General features: G+C 41.1%; 1 protein-coding gene and 1 long non-coding RNA gene across 2 annotated transcripts in view; one reads left to right on the forward strand and one right to left on the reverse strand.

The window, feature by feature from the left end:
• The window catches only part of AVL9 (AVL9 cell migration associated), a 68001-nt gene that overhangs the window by 42205 nt on the left and 9713 nt on the right, over positions 1-16083 (forward strand). The window contains exons 8-12 of the mRNA XM_075062582.1: positions 607-645; positions 3239-3308; positions 4079-4602; positions 13238-13372; positions 14813-15032. Coding sequence (XP_074918683.1) covers positions 607-645; positions 3239-3308; positions 4079-4602; positions 13238-13372; positions 14813-15032 — 988 coding nt within the window. The remainder of the gene's footprint in view (positions 1-606; positions 646-3238; positions 3309-4078; positions 4603-13237; positions 13373-14812; positions 15033-16083) is intronic.
• Positions 10149-16083, reverse strand: part of LOC116817269 (uncharacterized) — a 40527-nt gene continuing 34592 nt past the window's right edge. Inside the window, exons 2-3 of the long non-coding RNA XR_012655244.1 lie at positions 13244-13351; positions 10149-11405 (exon numbers count right to left, since the gene is read on the reverse strand). This is a non-coding gene — a long non-coding RNA (uncharacterized LOC116817269). The remainder of the gene's footprint in view (positions 11406-13243; positions 13352-16083) is intronic.

The raw sequence follows: 16083 nt of genomic DNA on the forward strand, positions 1-16083 counted from the left end.
GGAGCAGGGTCTTGAACCTGACTCTCCCACATCTTGGATAGGTGCCCTAACTGCTGGACTATAGAGTCATTCTCATTCTCTCTATGGCTGAATTAATATTTTGTTGTTTTATGCGAAGTGGAACAACTTCAGTAGTAGAGATTGAAAGAAACTTGCCTCAGAATACACCATAGTGCAGTGGTTAGAGCACTCTTCAGGAAGTAAAGACCTGGGTTTATGTCCCTGTTCCTCTCAGGCAGAGTGGAGATTTGAGATCAGACCTTCCACCTCCTGGGTAAATGCCCTAATCCCTGGGCTATTGTATAAATTGTGGGGATTAGGAATGCTTAGAGCAGTGGTGGGCAACCCGCGGGCCGCATGTGGTCCATCAGGTAATCTGATTGCAGGCTGCGAGACATTTTGCTGATGTGGACCATCTGCAGGCATGGCTCCCTGCAGCTCCCAGTGGCCACGGGTTCCTGTTCCCGGCCAATGAAATAACCTAAGGGAAACATTTTTAATGAAAGATGAATTTACGTATATTACACACGTACACACATGTAAATGTGTGGTTTTTTCCTGTTTGTTAGTCACCCACCATGTTAATTTTCTCTTCTTATTTTGCAGATCTTAATTCTTTTTAAATTGATTCTTCTAGAGAAAAAGGTAGGGTCTGTAGGATGAAGGAGATGATTGAAATGGAGATGTAATTGTTTATATGACTCTATAGAGAGTATGTTAGTGAAAGATAAATACTACGCTAAATATGTCTGGAGTAAAACCCAATGCTCAAGTATGTTTACATGCAGGTATAAATAAAACTAGAAAACTTTATCCCCTTGATTAACTGCTCTGTGTGTGTGTTGGTGTATAAATTCTGCTCACAAACTGTCAATAATGGAAAAAATTAATAGTTACTCTAGAGCAAAGGCAAGTAAAATTTGGTAAACTTCGGTAGGGAACTTTTCATAACAGTTTTTAAGGGATGGAGGTACATATCACGAAAAGCCACTGTGAGAATTGGTACAAATGATAATGAGAAATGGTCAACTGCATAAGGGAATGGATGGGAAATATCAAGACCTAAATAAAAAGAACAGGAGGACTTGTGGCACCTTAGAAACTTACAAATTTATTTTGAGCAGAAGCTTTCGTGGGCTACAGCCCACTTCATTGGATGCATAGACTGGAACATACAGCAAGAAGATATTTATACATATAGAGAACATGAAAAGGTGGAAGTATCCATACCAACTGTAAGATTCTGTAAGATTGCCAACTCTGTCCACATATCTATTCAAGTGACACCATCATAGGACCTAATCACATCAGCCATGCCATCAGGGGCTTGTTCAGCTGCACATCTACCAACATGATATATGCCATTATGTGCCAGCAATACCCCTCTGCCATATACATTGGCCAAACTAGACAGTCTCTACGCAAAAGAATAAATGGACACAAATCTGAAATCAGGAATCATAATGTTCAAAAACCAGTGGGAGAACACTTCAACCTCTCTAACCACTCAGTGACAGACTTGAAGGTGGCAATTTTACAACAAAAAAACTTCAAAAACAGAATCCAAAGAGAGACTGCTGAACTTGAATTAATATGCAAATTAGATGCAATTAACTTAGTTTTGAACAGAGACTGGAAATGGTTGGGCCATTACACTAATTGAATCTATTTCCCCATGTTAAAGATCCTCACACCTTCTATGGGTCATCTCGATTATCACTTCAAAAGTTTTTCTTCTCCGGCCCATGATAGCTCATCTCAGTTGATTGGCATCTTACAGTTGGTATAGCTACTTCCACCTTTTCATGTTCTCTGTATATATAAATATCTTCTTGCTATATGTTCCAGTCTATGCATCCAATGAAGTAGGCTGTAGCCCATGAAAGCTTCTGCTCAAATAAATTTGTTAGTTTCTAAGGTGCCACAAGTCCTCCTGTTCTTTTTGCGGATACAGACTAACAGCTGCTACTCTAGGACCTAAACAGCGCACTCACCATTGTAAAGTGAAAATTCGTAGTGCATAAGGTCCAGAAAAAAAGAACTTCATTTAAACATAAAATACATAATAATATAAATAGCAAAGGAAGCAAGCTTTAGATTTTTTTTCAAGTTCTAGATTTTTGTGACTTGTATGCATACTTATCTGAAATATATATTTAGTATCCAAGGTCATGTCTCTCTAGTCATGTTAACTTTAGTCACAGTAAATAAAAATAAATATTAAAATAAATAGGTCAACTTAGTTTAAATCCACAGAGAAGTGTAAGTCTCAGTTATATTTTTCTTCAGGCTGTCCTACTGCCTAAAAGAGGTGCTGTCTGCTAAAAGAGAGAGAGAGAGAGAGAGAGAGAACACACTGTTTTCCTGTACTGACTGCTTCCGAACAGCTGCTAAGGTTCCAGAATAGTTGTGGGGAAACCTGTACAGTCAAAAACCTTAAACATACTAAGCCAGTATGCCCAATAATGCCACCCATTCTTGATCAGAAAGATGCCTTTTCTTCCATGGCTCAACTCCCATTAATTCATGGGTTGATGCCCGTCCCACAGGTAGGAGGAAGCCTGTCTCAAACTCCCAACTACTGCTGGGTTGAGACACCATCTGCAGATTATGGCCATTTGGATATTTATTGCCAGGATCACACTATTTGCTGGTTTGTTATAGGGGGAAATGAAGTCAATGTGCACCCAGACAAACTAAAGGAAAAACACACTAGAATTATGGAAAGCACTAACCTTAAATATATAATTACCATGCCACAAACAAAATTTTGGCCATGTGTGGGAAGAAGAGATATTCCTTCACATGCATGGGTTTTTAAAACTGTTCTGACTGCCTGACTAGGGCAATTCTCCAGTCAGCTAAAGGCTATGTGGCATCTCACCCGTTCTTCAACAGTGAGCACCAGCAAGGACCAAATTGATTGAATTGCAAAAATGACCTTCTACAATCATTAAGATGGTAGCTAGTCATTCTTATCGCCCCTGAAACTGATCTAACCAACCAGGATAAGATTGAATCATCCAAGTATGGTAAATGCCTTGTTGTGTCTTCTCTTTAAATATTTATCTGAATAAAAATGTTACAGGGACTTTTATTGAAGTGAAATTCTCCATGAACTGATTAAAAAAAATATTTTTTTAGATGTCCTCAGATTCTCTTGTTTATTGGTTTCTGTTTGCTTTTGTCTCTGACTGAATCTGTCTTCTTAATTTTCCCTTCATCCCCCTCCCCACAGGTGGTGTTTTATATTTCTCCAGTAAATAGACTGGTGGGAGCACTGATGACTGTCCTGTCTCTCTTTCCTGGTAAGGAAAAGCAGGTTTCAGCTATTTCTTTCTTGTGTAATTTCTGTTCATAACTGAAATTGACAGTGATATATTTGAGCGGGGGGGATTTATGTGACACAGGGGTTGTGTTGGTATGTTGCCAGAGTATAATAGCCGCAATGAATTCACACACCCAGCTGCGTAATATTTTTATGAAACACACATGCACACAACCTGATAACACTTGATATTTCTTGAGTGCTCCTTACCTTAGGAACAAGAAACTAAGTCTATTTTATCTCTGCAGGCTGCATATTGGTTTGTGTTCCTGCCAAATGTTTGTTGAACTTTAAATAACACTTGCCAATGCAGAATGTCAGTGCTGATCCATTTGTTTCGAAGTCATAGGCGCTAGCTCCATGGGTGCTCTGGGCTGGAGCACCCATGGGGAAAAAATGGTGGGTGCTGAGCACCCACCAGCAGCCCCCCACTCACCCAATCAGCTTCTCTCCCTCTTCCCAGCTCCTCCTGCCCACCACAATCAGCTGTTCCGCGGTGTGCAGGAGGAGCTGGAGTAGTGGGGGAGGGGGTGGAACGAGGCAGAGCAGGGGCGGGAAGAGGCAGGGACGGGATGAGGCCTGAGGACATTAGAAAGTCAGTGCCTCTGGCAGAGGTGGACTGGATTTTTAAAGTGGCAATGAAAATGCATGACACTTTTGATATACTAAAAAGCATTTCCTACTTTGCCATTATCAAAAATCACTGAAATCTTTGGTGAGATGATATTGTGTATGTGTTTTGTCCTCCAGGTATGATTGAACATGGTCTTACTGACAGTTCACAGTACAGACCAAGAAAGAGTATATCAGAGGATACTGGCCTGCGGGAAGTTACTCCCCCTTTAGATGATTATGTTTCTGTGTCTGCTGCTGACATTTCAAATACAAACTCAGGAATGGGTGATGAAGGCAGGAAGCTATCAGGAAATCATGTCCAGGATGCTCAGAAAACAGATGTGCCTTTATTCCATTCTGAAAAGAATTGCAATGGATCACAGTCCTCCAATGGCACTGGACAACATTTGAAACCTCCTTCACGCACTTCTCCAGAGTCTTCTGAAAGTGACTGGGAGACCTTGGATCCTAGTATTTTGGAGGATACTAACTTGAAAGAAGAACAGACTGAAATCCTTTCAAAAGAATGCACAATGTCGGAAAGCCCTCCAATTACTGTGCAACCTCAGGCTAAAACAGGACATGTGGTTCTTGTTCCAGGACTGATATCGGGGTTGGAGGAGGACCAGTATGGCATGCCATTGGCTATTTTTACTAAGGTAAACATTTTGATAATTACGGTATACTTAGTAAATATTTACCAGCACTTTCAGACCTAAGTTTTCAAAAGTGACTTCAAAAGCAATTTTAGGTGCCCAACTTAAAGCCTGTTTAAAGTATTGCTCAGTATTCAAGTGCAGACTCTGACAAGAGACTTTATTTTTGTATAATAAAAAACCTCACTTTCTTGGATGTATTTTCCACCCCACATGCATATGCACTACTTCCCAGGATCTATGACTGTTCAGTTTATTTTTCTAAGTCATGTTGTTAACAGGCAATGACTTGTAGACACTCCTTGATCAACTAGCTGCAGACACTAACAGCTTGCCCTAGATGGGGTCCCCCATGTATTGTTTCTGTTTTGCTTCTGAAGAGCTTAGAAATCTTAATTTATTTAGTAATGTCTTAATTAATAGAAAGGATTGTTGTGTAAGTACAAGTGTTTCTAATGTAATTATAAAATTTGATAAAAGAAAGATGTGGGAAGTACTCATTTAGGGTGTGTTACTATGGATCCCGGCCATTTAGGCTTTTCCTAAAGTTCTCTTTGCTGTAATATCTAAGCACTTGCTAGACAAATCCGCAAGATAAGGTGCCTAGTGGACATCATGGAGTTTTTCATTCTTTCTATCTTTGGTAAGGAGGCATTACTTGAGGAATATCTATGTTAAAAAAAAAAATTAATAATAATTTCAGTCCATTTTGTTTCATGCGGGAGGGTTATATATTTATTCTGGCTTTAATGTAGTCCTCTTATTTGCATTGCAGGTTACCCTCTATTGGGGATACCTTGCTTTGCTTACAGCAATGAGCTGACTAATGAGGCAGACATGACTCAGCAAATTAAAAATTAAACACACTTACACCTAGCATAGATGTTACTCATACTGCAGTTGGAAATAAGTAAGGCTAAGTTTTTGTCACAGATATTTTTAGTAAAAGTCATGGACAGGTCACAGGAAATAAACGAAAATTCACAGCAGCCCATGACCTGTCTCTGACCTTCACTAAAAACATCCCAGACAAAAGGGATAGGTGGGTTTATCACCCACCGCTGTTGGGGCTCCCAGAGCCCCCACCAATGTGGTGCATAGGAGCTCCAGGGTCCCCCTGCCCCTGGGACTGGGCTGCTGCAGGGTCCTCTCACCCGGGAAGCTGGTAGCTGCAGGATACCCCTGGCTGCAGCTGTAGTTGGGCACCTCTGGGGAGTCCCCGCTGCTGCTGGGCAGGTGCAGGGGGTCCTGCTGGCCACGGCTGGGCAGCTGCGCGGGGTCCTGCCGGCCGTGGTTGGGCAGCACTGGAGGCTGAGCGCTGCAAAGGCAGGGCTGGCTGAGAGCTCCAGCCCAGGGCAGAAAATGTCACAGAGGTCAATGGAAGTCACTGATTCTATGACCTCTGTGACCTAATCATAGCCTTAGAAATAAGTTATAGAGAAAATGTCTGTGTGAGACACACCTCATATTTGTGCACTTGAACCTTGAAACGAAACAAAACTAACAGCTGGCAGTGCTGAATCACAGCACAGTGACTTGCTGCAGCAAAAGACCCTAAAAGGCTAGTGTCTGGACTCTTGATGGGGTGTCTCATCTTTTACAGAGTGATCAGGCAGCAAAGTTGCATCTGACAAAGTGGGTATTCACCCAGGAAAGCTTATGCTTCAATACATCTGTTAGTCTATAAGCCACAGGACTCTTTGTTGTTTTTTACAGATCCAGACTAACATGGCTACCCCTCTGAAGCTTACACACAGCTCTTCTTCAGGTCTGGGAAACTTACTTAGAGGGCAGGTTTACATTTAAAAGATTGCATCGGCGCAGCTGCACTGATGTAGCCCTTTAATGAAGATGCTGTATGCCAACTACAAAGAGTTCTCCCGTCAGCGTAGTTAATCCACCTCCCTGAGAGGCGGTAGCTATGTTGATGGGAGAAGCTCCCCTACCGACATAACGCTGTCTGCAGTTGGGGGTAAGGTCAGTATAACTATGCCACTCGGGAAGGTGGATTTTTCCCACCCCTGGTTGATGTAGTTATACCAATGTAAGTCTATAGTGTAGACCAGACCAGAGTGTCGCAGCTAAATACAAGATGGAACAGATTGTTTAGCATAAGTAGTTAAGACATATTTCAAGAGACTGTGAAGAGGTCCATTAACACCCCTCCAGTCCTCCAGTCATTGGAAGAAAAGGAAGGGAGTGAGGAAAGCAGATGTGGAGGGATTTGTAGAATCACAGAATATCAGGGTTGGAAGGGACCTCAGGAGGTCATCTAGTCCAACCCCCTGCTCAAAGCAGGACCAATCTCCAACTAAATAATCTCAGCCAGGGCTTTATCAAGCCTGACCTTAAAAACCTCTAAGGAAGGAGATAATCCTAGATAATCCATTCCAGTGCTTCACCACCCTCCTGCAACTTGAGACCATTACTCCTGGTTCTGTCATCTGGTACCACTGAGAACAGTCTAGATCCATCCTCTTTGGAACCCCCTTTCAGGTAGTTGAAAGCAGCTATCAAATCCCCATTCATTCTTCTCTTCTGCAGACTAAACAATCCCAGTTCCTTCAGCCTCTCCTCATAAGTCATGTGCTCCAGCCCCCTAATCATTTTTGTTGTCATCTGCTGGACTTTTTCAAGTTTTTCCACATCCTTCTTGTAGTATGGAGCCCAAAACTGGACACAGTACTCCAGATGAGGCCTCACCAATGTCGAATAGAGGGGAATGATCACATCCCTCGATCTGCTGGCAGTGTCCCTATTTACACAGCCCAAAATGCCGTTAGCCTTCTTGGCAAGAAGGACAAACTGTCGACTCATATCCAGCTTCTTGTCCTTTGTAACCCCTAGGTCCTTTTCTGCAGAACTGCTGTCTAGCCATTCGGTCCCTATCTGTAGCAGTGCATGAGATTCTTCCGTCCTAAGTGCAGGACTCTGCACTTGTCCTTGTTGAACCTCATCAGATTTCTTTTGGCCCAATCCTTTAATTTGTCTAGGTCCCTCTGTATCTTATCCCTATGCTCCAGCGTATCTACCACTCCTTCCAGTTTTTAGTGCAATCTGCAAACTTGCTGGGTATGCATGCCATCCTCCAGATCATTAGTGAAGACATTGAATAAAACCAGCCCCAGGACTGACCCTTTGAGCACTCCTCTTGATACCAGCTGCCAACTAGACATGGAGCCATTGATCACTATTATTAGTGGGTTATAGACTGTTATAATAAGCCATAAATCCAGTGTTTCTATTCAGTCCTTGATTTTTAGTGTCTAGCAAAGTTATGAATTTAAGCACCTAAGCTTCTCTTTTGAAGTGTTGTGCAAGTTACCTTTGAGGATGAAGACTGAGAGGTCAGTTACAGAGTGATTGCTTTGTGAAAAGAGTTCACCAACAGGTGATGTGGTGTTTTTGTCTTTTATCATTTTCCTGTGTGAGTTCATTCGAGAGCTTAGTAATTGTCTGGTTTCACCCACATCATTATTGTTGTTGGGGGACTGGAAGAAGTACACCACATGTTGTGAAAAGGGAGTGTTGATCATTCTAGCCATGAAGATATATCTGTAGGTTTTGCATCAGTTGTTCTTCAGGGTCTGATGCTGCTTTGAGTTGGTGTGTCCTGGTCTGTGAGCAGTTTGCTTCTGATGGTCAGAAGAGGGAGAGGTTGGGTGGGGGGGATTGTTTGAGGGCCAGAAGAGTGGGTTCAGGAAAGATTTCTTCCAGCCTGGAGTCCCCATTAAGTATGGGTTGTAGTTTTTTTGATATCCTGTATGGATTCCAGTCAGGGGGCGGCAGGTGACAACTAGGGATGTGTGGTCAGAGAGATGGTTTTATTTCTGTATTAAAGCATGTTCTCTCAGGGTATTTGGGTGGCCTGTTCCATGATTCAATCTACTTCTCTGGTGGAATGTCATTGTTCTGTGAAGGTGATTTTGAGTGTGGCTCAAAGACTTCCTCTTTGGAGCATATTCTGTGGTATCTGAGTGTCTGGCTGTAGAGAACAGATTCCTTGGGGTGTGTGCTGAGTGTTTACTGGATCTGTGAAGGGAGATATGGTGATGTCATAAACAGATAGCTAAGGGTTAATGTCTCTTTCACCTGTAAAAGGTTAACAAACAGTGACCTGCAACATCTGACCAGAGGACCAATCAGGAAACAAGATACTTTCAAATCTCGGTGGAGGGAAGCCTTTGTTTGTTTGGGGTTGAGGTTCTCTCTGGAGTCCTGGACAGAAGGGACTAGACGTGCAACCAAGTTTCTTGCCAATCTCCCTCTTACAGTCTCTTTATATATTCAGAATTACTGAAGTTATTGAAGTAAAAAGGCAGTTTACTAGTCGTTTGATTGTTTTGTTAATTTGCACTGTGGATCTGGCATGTTATGAAGTTTTATATGTTGTCTTGATTGGCTGAAAGGTATTTTAAAGTGGTATTTTCTGCTGGAGAAGGCTTTTTCTCCATTGTCTATAAGCTGAAAGACCCTGTAATATTTACATCTAGATTACAGAGGATAATTTTATACTTTTTTCTTCATTTATTAAGAAGTTTTGCTTTTTAAAGACCTGTTTTGATTTTTTCCCCAGTTGAGGCTCAAGGAATGGAGTCTGACTTACCAGGGAAGTGGGGAGACAGAGAGAAAGAAGGGAGGGAAATGGGGAATCCCTTTGTTTAGATTCACGGAGCTGAATATCTGTAATTGCCTCTGGGTGAGTGGAGCCTCTGTTTAAGATTTCTAAAGGAGTTGAATCCCAGTGAATCTTCTAGGGGTAACCCAGGGAGGGAAAGCCTAGGAGAGGCACTACGTGGGGAAAGAGTTTACTTCTTCTGGTATAAGATCCAGGGGGCTGGGTCTTGGGGGGTCCCCAGGGAAGCTTTTGGGGAGAACCAGTATTGTCAGGCGCTCCAGAGTCTGATTGGTGGCAGCATATCAGATCTAAGCTGGTAATTAAGCTTAGAGGATTTCATGCTAGTACCTCATTTTTGGACTCTAAGGTTCAGATTGAGGAAAGTATACTATGACAGGTGATCCATGGGTTTCTTGTATATACTTGTAAGGGTTCCATTGTTGAAGCTGATTGTTGTGTCCAGGAAGTTGATGCTGGTATAAGAGCATTCCAGAGAGAGTTTAATGGACAGGTTGTGATTGTTGACGTTGTGGTAGAAATCTGAGGGAGTTTTCATTGTCCAGAGGATGAAAATATTATTGATTGTATTTAAGGTATATCATTGATTTAATGATAGAAAAATGATATACGTGAGATACAATCAATGATATTTTAATCCTCTGGACAGATGACTGAATAAAATGGTAAAAGACAAAAATACCACATCACCTTTGGGTGAACGCTTTTTTCAAAGCGATCCCTCTATATCTGATCTATCAGTCCTCATCCTCAAAGGAAACCTGCACAAACCTTCAAAAGGTACTGGATTTATGGCTTATTACAACAATCTATAACCCACTCACAACTCCCTGCCAACTGTTTTCCTCCCTTTTCTTTTCTCTCTGTGACTGGAGGAGTGTTAACAGGCCACTTCACCTCGAATGGTCCTTTGAAATGTATGTTAACTACTTATGCTAAACAATCTGTTCTGCCTTGTTTTTAGCTGTGACACTCTGAGTAAATTTCCCAGACCTGAATAAGAGTTCTGTGTAAGCTCAAAAGCTTCTCTCTCACCAACAGAAGTTGGACCAATGAAAGATATTACCACTTTCTGTCTCTAATATCCTGGGGCTGACACGGCTACAACAACACTGCATACAAGCAAATGCAAAGTCATGTTAACTTCAGCTCAATTAGAAATACCAGTTTAAAGGGGGAAAGCAGTGCTTTTTTCATTTGGTGAAAGGACAAAATCATTAGTGGGTGGGTGGGGGAATCTTGAAGATTTTAAGATGGGTTTTAAAATGGAGAACTAAACAATTTAAATTTAGCTGACAATATGATTTTTAATGTTTACCTTCCACCCTACAAAGGCACTCTCTCATTCAAGTTTAGCTAATGAAATCAAAGCAGAGAACTGGAAATTTCAGATATACCAATTTCTAGTGATGAGCATCCTTCAATAACTTCTAGATTGTCTACTCTCAGCAAACAATTTAATTCAACGTGAAACTGAACTCCATTTTAGATCTGGCAATTTTTAAATCAAAAATGGATTTTTTTTTAAAAGATATATACTCTAATTCAAGGAAATGTTATGACCAGTGTTATACAGGAAGTCAGACTAGATTGATCACAGTGGTCCCTTCTGGCCTTATAATCAGCGAAGCTATTTTGATAGGATTATTTACAAGTTTGTTTTCTTGGTTTTGTTTGTTTGTTCCATACTATGGAAAGAAAGTTTAGTCCACCAGACCAAATCTGGATGAATGAGATTGTGCCAAAAGGTCATGAATTGGCTTTATTGACCATGTGGTAATGTATTTCCTAGTATAAAAGAGCACAAACTACAAAGAAAAAACAGGTTATGGATTTTGGTTACTAATTTTTAGTGCCAGCTATATAAAGTCAGATGCTCATCTCATTTACCCCAGTGTCAATCAGAAGCCATCATAGTTGCATGGTGAGTTTGGAATCAGGCCCTCTTTATTTTAAATGGCAAAGCATTTCTAAAATGGTACAGCTTGTCTGATTGTTAAAATTATATAACAATTAAATATTGCATTGTCAACTTCCTTAATATTATTTTTCCAGAAACCTAATACTGCAGGTTGGTGACTCTCTAACATAGGACTCTTATTCTTTGGCAAAGGCAGTTCTGTTTTAGTTGTTGGTATTTTTCATCTGGATAGCGATCCTTCTGTTTAATCTAGAAAAAAAGTAGTAGTTCTATTCCTTTCTTCCATATTGCAATGGAATTGAATATTTCAAATTGCCATGTACTGCATGCTGATGTACATTCACTCTTGTTGTTTTGTCCAATATGTCTGTAGTCCTTCTGTTAGTGTTAGTGAATGAACTGCACAATGCTTTATGTAACTGAACAGTTGGAATTCAGTTAGAGTTTCAAGGGGTACATTAATTCTATCTTAAAATTAAAATTATAATGCTTCCAGCTGTATCACTAAAACGTGGGTGTAACCTGCATCAAAGACTTAGACTTTTTTTTAAATAGCAAATTTTCCTGGAAAGCACTGGTATAATTAGTATCATAAGGACACAGTGGTTAAAAAGCACAGAGCATAGTTTTTTTCTCCTACTGCTTTTTTTTTAAAGCAGGCATGCACATGCTCACAAAAAGTTATCCCTGGAGCCTGAAAATCTGTCTCTGAAAAACATGGATAGCAACAGTGCACGAGTGTCTAACTGTCCTGGCAGTGTACCTGAGTCCTGCCAGAAGAGTCATGTGGAAGAGAGGATAGTCTGCCTATCCGTTCAGTTCTTGTCCTCTTTACTGTGCATGCCAAGGACATGAGAACTGGATTGAGACCACCAAACACATTTCATATTCATCAGCTCTGTTACCATCTGAAGCTCTGGGCTGGATTTCAACCAGTCAACTAAGGCCTTGGCTACACTTGCGAGTTACAGCACAATAAAGCCTCCCAGAGTGCTGTACCTCACTCCCTGTTCACACTGGCAAGGCACATACAGCACTGTGTCTCCGTGGCTACAGCACTGCTGGTACTCCAGCTCCCCAAGAGGAATAACAGCTGTTGCATATTGGCTGAGACACTGGTGCTCGAGTGTAAACGGGGAATAATGTTATTAAGCACTGATTGACCTCTGGGGACTCCCCATAATCCTTTTAACTGAAGCATCCTCTCTTGTTTTGTTGTGAACTCTGGAGGAGGAAGTGCCCTTTCAAAGCTCTGTTTCTGGGGGCTGCTTATCAAAAAAACAAACACAGCTACTATTTGCTTTGAATGAGTGAGAGGCGGGGGGGGGGGCTCCGTTTGGAGTGCAGACAGCTAATGTTTGCTTGAAGAGAGAGGCGGAGCGGGGGGAGGGGAAAGTGTTTGGGCTCCACTTTGGCAAGTGGCTACTTATCTGGTCTATGAGAAAAAAAGAAACGGCTGCTGTCTGCTTTCAGTGAGTGAAAGAGGCAGAGGAAGGAGGAGGGTCTGAACTTACAAGACAGCGTGCTGACACACTCTCAGCACTCCAAAAACCCACTCTCTGTCCCCCTACACTCTGTCACATTCCACCTCAGCCCCCATTTGAAAAGCAGATTGCAGCCACTTGAATGCTGGGATAGCTGCCCATAATGCACTGCTCCCAATGCAGCTGCAAATGTGGCCACGACAGTGCGCTGGCAGCTAGCATTGTGGACAGATTGCAGCGCTTTCCCTACTCAGCTGTACGAAGGTGGGTTTAACTCACAGCACTGTACATCTGTAAGTGTAGCCATACCCTAAGAGTGAAAGCTGCCATAAGCCATTACCAAGTATACTCCATTTCTGTGGAACCTGGTTTCTCATGTTTGCTTAATGCAGGAAAGCAACATCAGACTCCAGGGGCAGTGTGGCTAGGAACATGGTGCAGAGCAATAATCAGGCTTTTCTCTCTGTGTGGTGGTGGTCTTGCTTTTGTTTAGCTCTAGGAAGGACTGTGGAGATGGGTAAGTACAGTAAGATGAGTTTTGGGGTGTTTTTCCCTTCCTCTTATCTTACTAATCATTTAACATTTCCGTTATCTTAGGGTTACCTTTGCTTGCCATACATGGCACTGCAACAGCATCACCTCCTCTCTGATGTAACAGTCCGTGGCTTTGTTGCGGGAGCCACCAACATCCTGTTCCGGCAGCAGAAGCATCTAAGTGATGCAATTGTAGAAGTATGAATTCTCTTCTTAAAAACTTTTTAAACTTAAAAAAAGAGAGGTTGCATTATGAACGTGTTTAAGTCAAAATAAGAACCTTTGTTTACTAATGAAGTTGTTAAATACATTTTTTTTTTTTTTTGTATCGGTACCTAGGAGTTCCAGTCATGGACCAAAACTCCACTGTCCTAGGCTCTGTACAAACACGTAACAGAAAGATAGTTCCTGCTCCAAACAACTTACCTGTATACTTTCTATTAAAAGACAACATATGCAAAAATATTCCTAAGCTTCCAGTTAGGTTCACTGAAAATTTTTGTACTTTGTTTAAAGTGGACAACCAAACAAGTTTTCATGATGTGTGTTCAGTTAACTATCTATGTCCTATGCTATGGGCTTGTCTATCAAAGGAAATTGACTGAATCAAATGTGTGTCCACACACAGAGCTATTCTGGAATAGCTATAGTGCTGTAAATTCACATCCTATCTTATTCCAGAACAACTTCACTGTGGAGACAAGCCCTTAAATACAATAGAGATGGAGAAGTCTCACACTTATAGTGCTAGAATTCTGTATATTTGCATTTATGTAAGTTATTAAGCAGGAAAACCTTAACTTTTGTTCACATTCAAAAATATTAATAAATTTCTGGTATAATACGTTATATCCAGTGTTTACAGCTCCATATGACTCTTTGGTAGTCATGGTTTATTTTTGTCTTAGTGAACTTTCATGGCTGCCTAATAATATCTTAAAAATAAATGTTTATAACTGAGAAAGAGACACAGTTATGGTAACACTAATATGCTCTTCCTCATGTTTATTTACTTTATATTAAGCGTCAATAAAAAAATTCCCAAACAGAAAGCTGTAGATGCCCTAAGAATTAAGTTTACAATTGCATAATGATGACCACCAAACAACATTAAATAATTACACCTCTACCCCGATATAATGCTGTCCTCGAGAGCCAAAAAATCGTACTGTGTTATAGGTGAAATTGCGTTATATCAAACTTGCTTTGATCCGCCGGAGTGCGCAGCCATGCCCCCCCAGAGCGCTGCTTTACTGCTTTATATCCGAATTCATGCTATATCGGGCCATGTTATATCTGGGTAGAGGTGTATATGCAGGTAGCAAATTAACTCAGCCAGCCAATAGATCAAAGTCTTAGGAAAGAATCTCTGGGAACATACCCTATAGGAAGGTACCCAAAATCCTGACAAAGCTTCTGCAGCTTTTGCCAGGAAATTCATCAAGTTCAGGCTACTTCAGACCATCATCTTGTATTCTGAGATCAGTTGAAGCATAATTTGGTCATCAGTTTCTCCTTAACTTTGGTTGTGGTTGTAGGTGGGGATGAATTATTCATTTGACAAAAAATACTACAGATTTTATATGCTGAAGGTTTTAATTAGACTGTTTTTTTTCCCCTTGGAATTATTTCAATCAGATAGAGGAAGCCCTTGTCCAAATCCATGATCCAGAACTCAGGAAGATCCTGAACCTCACAACTGCTGACCTGAGATTTGCAGACTACTTGGTGAAGCATGTAACTGAGAACAGGGATGATGTTTTCCTCGATGGCACTGGCTGGGAGGGAGGAGACGAGTGGATCAGGGCTCAGTTTGGTGCCTATCTGCATGCATTGCTTGCTGCTATGCTGCAGCCAGGTAAATTCTGGTAACCTCTTTAGGGGCTGAGGTGAGGATGGGGAGGGGAGGCTGAATGCATAATAAACAATTGCCCCATTGCATTTTCAGCTTAGCTCATACTCATCCTTTATCTCAGTTGAAAAAATTCTTTTTTTTAATCCCTTGACCATCTTCATTAATTTCTTGCTGTATTCTATATTGTTAACTCTAAATCATTTAGAGTTATTATATTCCCCCTTTGTTATCTTCTCTTGGGTATTTGTGTTAATTTCCATTACCCTCTCCTCATAAATAGAAATTTATACATGCAGACTTCCTGCTACTTTAGGGTCTCTTTGTGAACTTTAGCTATTCCCAATTGTTTATGCAGAATTTAAACAGCTAACTCTCTAAATTTTTTAGGAAAGGTTCTGTTTGCCCAGTATTGACCCTTTTAATTGCCCTCCCCTTCATAATTATTCTCAGTTGACTGCCTGTCAACCAATTCTGTGTCCACCCTATGATATTCCTGAGCAAATACTGTATCAAGCTTCACTTCAAACATAGATGTATTAAGTCCTCTGTGTTCTCTGTATCTGCCAGCTTTGTACTTTTATTTAAGATGACTAACTGTTTGTGGCATAACATGCTTTTCATGAACCCCATGATAGATTTTACTTTTCCCTTCTGAATATTCTAGATAAATTTTCTGTATTTGTAAATATATTATTAAAGGGACATTAATGTAACACACCTGAAGTGTGTGGTGGTTGTTCATTAATTCACACTTTAGTAACTCTCAGCTTCCCCCTCAAATTGAATTTGCAGTTTAATGTAGTACAGTAAAGCAGGGTTCTGCTATTAGGGCAAGATCAGTGCCGGTAATGTTATGTTCTTTGATTTGTTCCCTGCTGTTGGATAATGCCTTGTGTGGCAAATTGCCGGTACTGTTCTGCTGGGTCTCGCGCTTTCTCTTCTCTGGGGTAGGTTCAGGATGCTATTGCTTGCCTCTGAACCAGTTCTTAATCACTCCCCTAGTGTCCTTGGAGGAGGGGAGTGGAGAGGGAGGGACCTGGGCCCGCCCTCTACT

The sequence above is a fragment of the Chelonoidis abingdonii genome, chromosome 2 (genome assembly GCF_003597395.2).
Source record: "Chelonoidis abingdonii isolate Lonesome George chromosome 2, CheloAbing_2.0, whole genome shotgun sequence".
Lineage (NCBI taxonomy): Eukaryota > Metazoa > Chordata > Testudines > Testudinidae > Chelonoidis > Chelonoidis abingdonii.